General features: G+C 43.4%; 1 protein-coding gene across 1 annotated transcript in view; it reads left to right on the top strand.

Moving 5' to 3' along the window:
- FBLN5 (fibulin 5) overlaps window positions 1-12,077 on the top strand; it is a 51,153-nt gene extending 39,076 nt beyond the window's left edge. The window contains exons 6-11 of the mRNA XM_056546723.1: window positions 4,819-4,935; window positions 6,208-6,327; window positions 6,520-6,642; window positions 8,156-8,282; window positions 9,035-9,230; window positions 11,502-12,077. Coding sequence (XP_056402698.1) covers window positions 4,819-4,935; window positions 6,208-6,327; window positions 6,520-6,642; window positions 8,156-8,282; window positions 9,035-9,230; window positions 11,502-11,663 — 845 coding nt within the window. The 3' untranslated portion in view covers window positions 11,664-12,077. The remainder of the gene's footprint in view (window positions 1-4,818; window positions 4,936-6,207; window positions 6,328-6,519; window positions 6,643-8,155; window positions 8,283-9,034; window positions 9,231-11,501) is intronic.
- The last annotated feature ends 518 nt before the right edge of the window (window positions 12,078-12,595 follow it).

Here is a 12,595-nt window from a genome sequence, read left to right as displayed (position 1 = left end):
GAAGGATTAAGATTTTGTAATAGAAGTAATTTACAAATCTGTTTAACTTTCTGGAGCCAGTTAATCTAAAAAAAAAAAAAAAAGTTTTTTCCTGGAATACCCCTTTAATGGACCATTCTGTAACTTTTCTAATAGACTTTGTACCTGCTCATTGTCGCCCCCTGTGGGGTGAAATAATCCTGATCCAGTGACCTTGTCCTCATTGTATCTTAGTCTTGTGTGGGAATCTGTTGTTGCCAATATTAGGAGTAACATCTGTGATAATAGACGAGCCCCAGAGATTACATTGTCATCCCATGTTCCAGACTGATCGCCGTCCCCACCTACACATCCCCCCCCCCCCACGCTCCTGCACAGATCATCATTGTCCTCCCTTATTTATACAACTACAGAATAGTAATACCGTATAATGGAGTCATGTAAACCGCAATATGATATTAACATTAAGTGGGAACAAACTCTGCATAACAGAGGAAAATATAAGAATCATTGTAGTATATCTTATAAGAGAAAATTATCAGAGTCCTCCCCAATATCCTGTACTGATCCTGAGTTATATCCTGTATTATACTCCAGAGCTGTACTCACTATTCTGCTGGTGAGGTCACTGTGTACATACATTACATTACTTATCCTGTACTGATCCTGAGTTATATCCTGTATTATACTCCAGAGCTGTACTCACTATTCTGCTGGTGAGATCACTGTGTACATACATTACATTACTTATCCTGTACTGATCCTGAGTTATATCCTGTATTATACCCCAGAGCTGTACTCACTATTCTGCTGGTGAGATCACTGTGTACATACATTACATTACTTATCCTGTACTGATCCTGAGTTATATCCTGTATTATACTCCAGAGCTGTACTCACTATTCTGCTGGTGAGATCACTGTGTACATACATTACATTACTTATCCTGTACTGATCCTGAGTTATATCCTGTATTATACTCCAGAGCTGCACTCTCTATTCTGCTGGTGAGGTCACTGTGTACATACATTACATTACTTATCCTGTACTGATCCTGAGTTATATCCTGTATTATACTCCAGAGCTGTACTCACTATTCTGCTGGTGAGATCACTGTGTACATACATTACATTACTTATCCTGTACTGATCCTGAGTTATATCCTGTATTATACTCCAGAGCTGTACTCACTATTCTGCTGGTGAGGTCACTGTGTACATACATTACATTACTTATCCTGTACTGATCCTGAGTTATATCCTGTATTATACTCCAGAGCTGTACTCACTATTCTGCTGGTGAGGTCACTGTGTACATACATTACATTACTTATCCTGTACTGATCCTGAGTTATATCCTGTATTATACTCCAGAGCTGTACTCACTATTCTCCTGGTGAGATCACTGTGTACATACATTACATTACTTATCCTGTACTGATCCTGAGTTATATCCTGTATTATACCCCAGAGCTGTACTCACTATTCTGCTGGTGAGATCACTGTGTACATACATTACATTACTTATCCTGTACTGATCCTGAGTTATATCCTGTATTATACTCCAGAGCTGTTCTCACTATTCTGCTGGTGAGGTCACTGTGTACATACATTACATTACTTATCCTGTACTGATCCTGAGTTATATCCTGTATTATACCCCAGAGCTGTACTCACTATTCTGCTGGTGAGGTCACTGTGTACATACATTACATTACTTATCCTGTACTGATCCTGAGTTATATCCTGTATTATACTCCAGAGCTGTACTCACTATTCTGCTGGTGAGGTCACTGTTTACATACATTACATTACTTATCCTGTACTGATCCTGAGTTATATCCTGTATTATACTCCAGAGCTGTACTCACTATTCTGCTGGTGAGGTCACTGTGTACATACATTACATTACTTATCCTGTACTGATCCTGAGTTATATCCTGTATTATACTCCAGAGCTGTACTCACTATTCTGCTGGTGAGGTCACTGTGTACATACATTACATTACTGATCCTGTACTGATCCTGAGTTATATCCTGTATTATACTCCAGAGCTGTACTCTCTATTCTGCTGGTGAGGTCACTGTGTACATACATTACATTACTTATCCTGTACTGATCCTGAGTTATATCCTGTATTATACTCCAGAGCTGTACTCACTATTCTGCTGGTGAGATCACTGTGTACATACATTACATTACTTATCCTGTACTGATCCTGAGTTATATCCTGTATTATACTCCAGAGCTGTACTCACTATTCTGCTGGTGAGGTCACTGTGTACATACATTACATTACTTATCCTGTACTGATCCTGAGTTATATCCTGTATTATACTCCAGAGCTGTACTCACTATTCTGCTGGTGAGATCACTGTGTACATACATTACATTACTTATCCTGTACTGATCCTGAGTTATATCCTGTATTATACCCCAGAGCTGTACTCACTATTCTGCTGGTGAGATCACTGTGTACATACATTACATTACTTATCCTGTACTGATCCTGAGTTATAGCCTGTATTATACTCCAGAGCTGTTCTCACTATTCTGCTGGTGAGGTCACTGTGTACATACATTACATTACTTATCCTGTACTGATCCTGAGTTATATCCTGTATTATACCCCAGAGCTGTACTCACTATTATGCTGGTGAGGTCACTGTGTACATACATTACATTACTTATCCTGTACTGATCCTGAGTTATATCCTGTATTATACTCCAGAGCTGTACTCACTATTCTGCTGGTGAGGTCACTGTGTACATACATTACATTACTTATCCTGTACTGATCCTGAGTTATATCCTGTATTATACTCCAGAGCTGTACTCACTATTCTGCTGGTGAGGTCACTGTGTACATACATTACATTACTGATCCTGTACTGATCCTGAGTTATATCCTGACTCATCACATGTAAATTCTTGTATCATTCGCTTTGTCTATTGTAATGTTCATGTTGTTCCTCACTTTTACCACTAGATGGAGCTTTCCACCACGGATCGGATGTAATACTGACATTTACCTGTATATATTGACTTTACTATGAAGTTGAATTTTTCTTCATTATTTACTGTTTGTGTTTTTTCCTCTTCTACATTAATACCCAGACTCGGTAAAGATTTAGCTATCCTCTAAACATCTGATCATTGATCACTTTTACTGTGTTTATAATGTAATATTAGGGGTTTTGCATTTCTTGTTACATAGAAACGAAGCGTTATTATTGTTAATTGTAACTTTCTACTTCGCGTCTCATTTCCTTCTGATTTTCAAGATCTCTGCTTGCTGTCAGCAATAAAAACACGAGTGCTGCTGAGGCATATAGCGCACAGAGAACGGTCTAGTCTGATGCATTGTAACAAACCCTCAGCTGTGAGAAGTTTTAGGTCTGCAGGAACTATTTGTTGACTGCAGGTCGATTAGAAAGTACAGCGATAGGGATTTATTTATATCAGTGGTTTCCAAACTGTGGGGCTCCAGATGTTGAAAAACTACAACTCCCAGCATGTGCAGACAGCTGAAGGCCGGCGTTTCCCAACGAGTGTGCCTCCAGCTGTTGCAAAACTGCAACTCACAGCATGTGCGGACAGCTGAAGGCCGGTGTTTCCCAACGAGTGTGCCTCCAGCTGTTGCAAAACTACAGCTCCCAGCATGTGCAGACAGCTTAAGGCCGGTGTTTCCCAACGAGTGTGCCTCCAGCTGTTGCAAAACTACAACTCCCAGCATGTGCAGACAGCTGAAGGCCGGTGTTTCCCAACGAGTGTGCCTCCAGCTGTTGCAAAACTACAACTCCCAGCATGTGCAAACAGCTGAAGGCCGTTGTTTCCCGACGAGTGTGCCTCCAGCTTTTGCAAAAGTACAACTCACAGCATGTGCAGACAGCTGAAGGCCGGTGTTTCCCAACGAGTGTGCCTCCAGCTGTTGCAAAACTAAAACTCCCAGCATGTGCAGACAGCTGAAGGCCGGCGTTTCCCAACGAGTGTGCCTCCAGCTGTTGCAAAACTACAGCTCCCAGCATGTGCAGACAGCTGAAGGCCGGTGTTTCCCAACGAGTGTGCCTCCAGCTGTTGCAAAACTGCAACTCCCAGCATGTGCAGACAGCTGAAGGCTGGTGTTTCCCAATGAGTGTGCCTCCAGCTGTTGCAAAACTACAACTCCCAGCATGTGCAGACAGCTGAAGGCCGGTGTTTCCCAACGAGTGTGCCTCCAGCTGTTGCAAAACTACAACTCCCAGCATGTGCAGACAGCTGAAGGCCGGTATTTCCCAACGAGTGTGCCTCCAGCTGTTGCAAAACTACAACTCCCAGCATGTGCAGACAGCTGAAGGCCGGTGTTTCCCAACGAGTGTGCCTCCAGCTGTTGCAAAACTACAACTCCCAGCATGTGCAGACAGCTGAAGGCCGGTGTTTCCCAACGAGTGTGCCTCCAGCTGTTGCAAAACTACAACTCCCACCATGTGCAGACAGCTGAAGGCCGGCATTTCCCAACGAGTGTGCCTCCAGCTGTTGCAAAACTACAACTCCCAGCATGTGCAGACAGCTGAAGGCTGGTGTTTCCCAACGAGTGCGCCTCCAGCTGTTGCAAAACTGCAACTCCCAGCATGTGCAGACAGCTGAAGGCCGGCGTTTCCCAATGAGTGTGATTCCAGCTGTTGCAAAACTACAACTCCCAGCATGCCCGGACAGCCGTTGGCTGTCCGGGCATGCTGGGAGTTGTAGTTTTGCAACAGCTGGAGGCCCACACTTCAATGGTAATCCCCATGATAATTGGATACAATATGGCAATGAAGACTTCCAATAGCCAATGTTACTTTGTGTCTTATTCCGCAGACATAGACGAATGCCGCTACGGATACTGCCAGCAACTATGCGCCAACGTGCCAGGATCCTATTCTTGCACTTGTAACCCGGGGTTTGTGCTGAATTCAGATGAAAGGTCGTGCCAAGGTATGTGGCGGGGGTAGAGCGCACCCCGGCATCGGCCCTGCCCCATGTTATCTCAGGGATTACGAGGATTGCCATTTCCAGCTCGTTACGTTACGAGGAGCTGTTTGCAGCGTCCTCACCCCATTGAGCTGCTGTAGCCCTGATTTGGAGTTAAAGGGTACTCCACTGGAAAACATTTTTTTTTAAATCAACTGGTGCCAGAAAGTTAAACAGATTTAAAAAAAATCTTTATCCTTCCAGTACTTATTAGCTGCTGTATGCTCCACAGGAAGTTCTTTTCTTTTTGAATTTCCTATCTAGTCTGACCACAGTGCTCTCTGCTGACACCTCTGTCCATATCAGGAACTGTCCAGAGCAGGAGAGGTTTGCTATGGGGATTTGCTTCTACTCTGGACAGTTCCTAAAATGGACAGAGGTGTCAGCAGAGAGCACTGTGGTGAGACTGGAAAGGAAATTCAAAAAGAAAAGAACTTCCTGTGGAGCATACAGCAGCTGATAAGTACTGGAAGGATTAAGATTTTTAAATAGAAGTAATTTACAAATCTCTTTAACTTTCTGGCACCAGTTGATTTAGAATTTTTTTTTTCCCAGTGGAGTACCCCTTTAAAGAGGTACTCTGGGGAACTAAACCCATAGCCTATCCTTTCCCTCTCATCAACCTATTTAAGGGTCTATCATTCATTAGCTATATGGTTGTCACTTTCATGCATGAAGTGAGGGAATGACATCATCCAGTCATCCACTCTGTCTCTGTCCAAATCCCTCTCTGAAAGCAGCCCCCACCCTGATGATAGAGAGAGACAGACCATGTGGTTTCTGCCCTGCACTGATGAGTCATGCTCTCTCTAGTGCTGAGACCTGAGAGGTGTGTGTGCAGCCTCAGCCAATCAGGCACTGAACCACTCTCTGCTGCTCAGAGCAGGAGGGTGGGGGCTGCTCTCAGAGAGTGAGCTGGCTGGCAGAGCAGAGCTGCAATGATTGCTGGGAGATGTGGACAAGGGGAGCGAAGAATGGCAAAGAATATGAAGCAGCCAGAGAAGACAACAGGGGCCACATAAGCCATGCATATCAGGCAGGAATGTTTACAGGGAACATATCCAGATGGTGTGGTGGCTTTGGAGCTTTAGATATACTTCCCTGGAGTACCCCTTTAACATTTGGGGTTCACTATATGGGCTGTACAGGGGGGGGGGGGGGGGAGCAGTCAGAACTGCTGCAGTGTTGTTAGATTGGGGGGTCCTGTATATTGACAACCCCTATATCTGATTCCAGACGTGGATGAATGCACCACGGAGAACCCCTGCGTTCAGAGCTGCGTGAACACATACGGATCCTATCTGTGCCGCTGTGATCCGGGCTACGAGCTGGAAGAGGACGGCGTCAGCTGCAACGGTAAATACGGCGCTGGGGTCAATTCTATTAGGAGGTAAAAGGGTTAACCCTAACCCCCCCCCCCCCCAATAAGTCTGAAACTTATTGCAACATTGATGCTACAAGGTCACTGGGATGATGAAGGTCATGGAGGTCATGGGACTGTTGTATTGTCCTAAATAACTTTATTTTCATGTTCTCTTTTACTCTCAGACATGGACGAGTGCAGCGTCTCCGAATTCCTCTGTCAGCATGAATGTGTCAATCAGCCCGGATCTTACTACTGCAGCTGCCCGCCGGGGTACTCCCTGCTGGATGACGCCAGAACATGTCAGGGTGAGATCCTCCGAGCTTTGGCTTCTTGGTAGAAAAAGGCTGTCCGGGCATGCTGGGAGTTGTAGTTTTGCAACAGCTGGAGGCACCCTGATTGAGAAACAGGGTCGGGATATATAGTATTTGCACACCTCCCCTTCAGCTCTATCTGTATACTTCTGCTATCTCTATGGGATCAGGATATATAGTAGTTATACACCTCCCCTCCAGCTCTATCTGTATACTGCTGCTATCTCTATGGGATTAGGATATATAGTAGTTATACACCTCCCCTCCAGCTCTATATGTATACTGCTGCTGCTATCTCTACAGGGTCAGAATATATAGTAATTATACACCTCTCCTCCTGCTCTATCTGTATACTGCTGCTATCTCTATGGGATAAAGATATATAGTAGATCAGTGGTCTCCAACCTGCGGACCTCCAGATGTTGCAAAACTACAATTTCCAGCATGCCCGGACAGCCAACGGCTGTCCGGGCATGCTGGGAGTTGTAGTTTTGCAACATCTGGAGGTCTGCAGGTTGAAGACCACTGTAGTAGATCTACATCTCCCCTCCAGCTCTATCTGTATACTGCTGCTATTTCTATGGGATCAGAATATAAAGTAGTTATACATCTTCCTTCTAGCTCTATATTCTGATCCCATAGAAATAGCAGCAGTATACAGATAGAGCTGGAAGGAAGATGTATAACTACTTTATATTCTGATTCCATAGAAATAGCAGCAGTATGCAGATAAAGTAGTTATACATCTTCCTTCCAGCTCTATCTGTATACTGCTGCTATTTCTATGGGATCAGAGTATAAAGTAGTTATACATCTTCCTTCCAGCTCTATCTGTATACTGCTGCTATTTCTATGGGATCAGAGTATAAAGTAGTTATACATCTTCCTTCCAGCTCTATCTGTATACTGCTGCTATTTCTATGGGATCAGAGTATAAAGTAGTTATACACCTTCCTTCTAGCTCTATCTGTATACTGCTGCTGCTACCTCCCATAAGACTGTATTCACACATTGCATTTTTAGCTCAAAGTTTTAGCTGTTTTTGCAGGGAAAAATGGTGGTTATCACGGTAAAACAATGTCATTTTATTGTGATTTGGTAAAAAGTGCTGCAAAACCAGCCAAATATAAGTAAAAATATATGAAAAATGTGATTAAATTCAGTGTGTGAACACAGACTAAAGACTTCAAATCTTCATAAAACATTATTGGTCAAATCACTTTATCCTCATGGTAATAAAAAAGTGCACTTTGAGAAAACACATTAAAACTGCACGTATTGTGAACTGACTCCAACCCACTTATGACCCTAATCAGTTCACCCGGGTGACCTCCAGCACTAGCAGCCTAATTGGATGACCAGGTGCAGTGATCAGACACCACTCCCTCTCTGTAAATTTAGAGCTAATTTAGTACAGGGGTTGAGACTCTTTACTGGGTCCTGCAGCCCCCCTCGTTCTGTTCCTCTGCTCATAGATTGTTCACTATCATTTGCACTTGTCTTTCAGACATTGACGAGTGCGACACGAGGAACAACACCTGCACCGGGCAGCAGACCTGCTTCAATATCCCGGGAGGCTATCACTGCTTAGATCCTGTGCGCTGCGACGAGCCGTACATCCAGCTCCAAGACAGGTACATGTGTATATATATATATGCAGATAAGGTCAGGCTGCTCACCACTCTCGCGTTTGCTGCACTATCTCGTGCTACGGACACCGGTACCGCTCCCGGCTTGGTAGAAATCACACAGAAAAGAAAACGTCCGGCACTCAGGAAGATGCAGGTAAAACTTGTCAATGGCTTTATTCACACGCTTAGGCAGGACACAATCTGTGTCCTGCCTAAGCGTGTGAATAAAGCCATTGACAAGTTTTACCTGCATCTTCCTGAGTGCCGGACGTTTTCTTTTCTGTGTGTGATATATATATATATATATATATATATATATATATATATATATATATATATATATATATATACACAGTGTCCAAGGGCCCGGCCTGACGAGACCTTATCCTGCTTTATTTATTGTCATATAAGGAATTAAAAACCTATAAATGTCTGATTGGGGGGTGTCTGACCTGCTTTGGGGGGGGGGGGGGGGTGTCTGACCTGCTTTGGTGGGTGGTAGGGGGGGGGTGTCTGACCTGCTTTGGGGGGGGGGGGGGGGTTGGTGTCTGACCTGCTTTGGGGGGGTGGGTGGTAGGGGGGGTGTCTGACCTGCTTTGGGGGTGTCTGACCTGCTTTGGGGGGGGGGGGGGGTTGGTGTCTGACCTGCTTTTGGGGGGTCTGACCTTCTTTGGGGGGGTGGGTGGTAGGGGGGGTTGGTGTCTGACCTGCTTTGGGTCTATTGGTCGTCACGTTACGTCTTGTATTTGCTGTAGCCGGTGTATGTGTCCCGTGGAGAACCCAACGTGCCGGGACCAGCCCTTCACCATCGTCCACAGACACATGGACATCGTGTCTAACAGCAGAGTCCCCGCGGACATCTTCCAGATGCAGGCGACCAGCCGCTACCCCGGAGTCTACTACATCTTCCAGATCAAATCCGGAAATGAGGGCAGAGAATTCTACATGAGGGTAAGGAGGCCCTGTGTCCTACTACAACCCCCAACATCTCTACAATATAATTCTATTGTACCCTATATACCAAACACTACAACCCCCAACATATCTATAATATAATTCTATTGTACCCTATATACCGAACATTACAACCCCCAACATCTCTATAATATTCTATTGTACCCTATATACTGAACACTACAACCCCCAACATCACTATAATATAAATCTATTGTACCCTATATACCGAACACTACAACCCCCAACATCTCTACAATATAATTCTATTGTACCCTATATACCGAACACTACAACCCCCAACATCACTATAATATAATTCTATTGTACCCTATATACCGAACACTACAACCCCCAACATCACTATAATATAATTCTATTGTACCCTATATACTGAACACTACAACCCCCAACATATCTATAATATAATTCTATCGTACCCTATATACCGAATACTACAACCCCCAACATCACTATAATATAATTCTATTGTACCCTATATACTGAACACTACAACCCCCAACATCACTATAATATAATTCTATTGTACCCTATATACCGAACACTACAACCCCCAACATCACTATAATATAATTCTATTGTACCCTATATACTGAACACTACAACCCCCAACATATCTATAATATAATTCTATCGTACCCTATATACCGAATACTACAACCCCCAACATCACTATAATATAATTCTATTGTACCCTATATACTGAACACTACAACCCCCAACATCACTATAATATAAATCTATTGTACCCTGTATGCTGAACACTACAACCTGTGAACACGCGCTGAGCCGGATCTACTATTGTTTTTGATGCATTTACTGTTTCTATTGGACGGATGCTCCGATATATACATGTAGGACGGCGACCTGATCTGAACATTTTTAATATATAGTTTTTTATATAAAATATACATTTTTTTTATATAATATATACTTTTTTATATAATATATACTTTTTTATATAATATATACTTTTTTTTATATAATATATAAATTTTTTTATATATATTTTTTTATATAATATATAAATTTTTTTATATATTTTTTTTTTATATAATATATACATTTTTGATACATTATTGCTGCTTTTTAGAGCTGAGTGAACTTACAGTAAATTGGCTCGCAGCTCGGCTGTTGATTACTTTAGTCTGCGTAAATTAGTTCAGCTTTCCAAGGGCTCTGGTTGCCTGGAAAAGGTGGATATAGAGCTAGGAAACCTAAGACTGTCATCCCGGACTTTTCCAGGCAAGCAGAGCCCTTGGAAAGCTGAATTAATTTACACAGAACAGCCGAGCTGCGAGGTTCGCTACAAGACAATTTACTGTAAGTTCGCTCAGCTCTATTGCTTTTATTTAAATATAACCACAGCACGTCGCCCCCGCCCCCCGCTATGCAAGTCTATGGGAGGGGGCGTGACAGTAGTCACGCCCCCTCCCATAGACTTGCATAGCGGGGGCGGGGCATGATGTCACATGGGGCGGAGTCGTAACCTCAAGATTGTGGAGGTCCTCAGCGGTCAGACATCTTATCTTGTATCCTTTGGATAGGGGATAAGATGTCTTAGGGCCAGAATACACCTTTAAAGGGATACTTAAAGGGGTACTCCGGTGCCAGAAAGTTAAACAGATTTGTAAATGACTTCTATTAAAAATTCTTAATCCTTCCAGTACTTATTAGCTGCTGAATACTACAGGGGAAATTATTTTCTTTTTGGAACACAGAGCTCTCTGCTGACATCGCGACCACAGTGCTCTCTGCTGACATCTCTGACCATTTTTAGGAACTGTCCAGAGCAGCGTATGTTTGCTATGGGGATTTTCTCCTACTCTGGACAGTTCTCAAAATGGACAGAGGTGTCAGCAGAGAGCACTGTGCTCATGATGTCAGCAGAGAGCACTGTGTTCCAAATGGAAACAAATTTCCTCTGTAGTATACAGCAGCTAATAAGTACTGGAAGGATTAAGATTTTTTAATAGAAGTGATTTACAAATCTGTTTAACTTTCTAGCACCAGTTGATTTAAATAAAAATAAAAATTCCACTGGAGTTCCCCTTTAAGCCTATTAAAAGCTACATTTTAATGGTTCACTTTATAGCCACAATTTTCCATATTCTCTTGGGAGACCTAAATATCATCGCTTGCTTTCAGTGAATTGCACCTTCCTCTTCTGTCCTATTTCCAGCTCTTCTATTATTGGCGACATTCATCACCCTCCGGACTTTACTGACATTTTGTTTCTCACCTCAGCAAACTGGACCCATTAGCGCCACCCTGGTGATGACCCGACCCATCAAGGGGCCCCGCGACCTGACCCTGGACCTGGAGATGGTATCTGTGAACACTGTGGTGAACTTCCGAGGCAGCTCCATCATCCGGCTGAGGATATTTGTTTCTCCGCACTCCTTCTGAGCCAACACGTCGTCATCATCGTCATCGTCATCATCATCATCATCGTCGTCGTCGTCGTGTAGCAGTATCTCCCCCTCCTCCATCCCTGATGCACAGGCCTTTGTGAACGCTCCCCTATAGATCCGCTCCTGTACATCACCCAGGGTAACGCAGACCGGCCTAGGCCGGGAAATTGTTCCAATTTGAAAAAAAATTAAATAAAAATCCGGGGCCACAATAATTTGCAGTTATCATTTTGCGCACATCTGCGCCTTATACGTTGGTCGCGATCTTTGCATCATGGTAAATAGCGCGGCCCGGGCTCTGCTGCATCAGGGGAAGGGGATTTATTTAAGCAAATATACATTTTGAATGTTTTTGTTTACTTGGATAAAGAAAATGTAATTTTAACGTTTTGGATTTTTTTATTTTAATTTTTTGCTCTTTTTTTTTTTTGTTTGTGTTGAGAATTTCATTTAATAAAAATGTTTTGGAAATACAGACGTGTAAAGGGCGAATGATGATGCTTCTTATACATGACTTGTGGTCTGCCCCCTGCTGGTCTTTTGTGGTGAGTTCCCCATGACAACTCTATAGTGTCACTGCTCTTACTGTAAAGAATCCCCTTCTGTGCTGATGTAAAAACATTCTGTTTTCTATGCAGGGCCGGCTCCACCTATAGGCAAAATAGGCAGCCGCCTAGAATACCCTCTTGATGGGGGCAACACTGAGCCCTCCACAAGAAAGTTATTCCTCCAGGTCCTGACAGACTCTAAGCTATCACCCCAGGAGGAGGTTTGTTACAGTGTGTCACCCCAGTAGTAAGGAGATTACATGAGGAGGAGGTTTGTTACAGTGTGTCACCCCAGTAGTAAGGAGATTACATGAGGAGGAGGTTTGTTACAGTGTGTCACCCCAGTAGTAAGGAGATTACATGAGGAGGAGGTTTGTTA

The sequence above is a fragment of the Hyla sarda genome, chromosome 11 (genome assembly GCF_029499605.1).
Source record: "Hyla sarda isolate aHylSar1 chromosome 11, aHylSar1.hap1, whole genome shotgun sequence".
Lineage (NCBI taxonomy): Eukaryota > Metazoa > Chordata > Amphibia > Anura > Hylidae > Hyla > Hyla sarda.
Note: the sequence above shows the minus strand (reverse complement) of the source record. Positions and strands in the feature narration are given on the sequence as shown.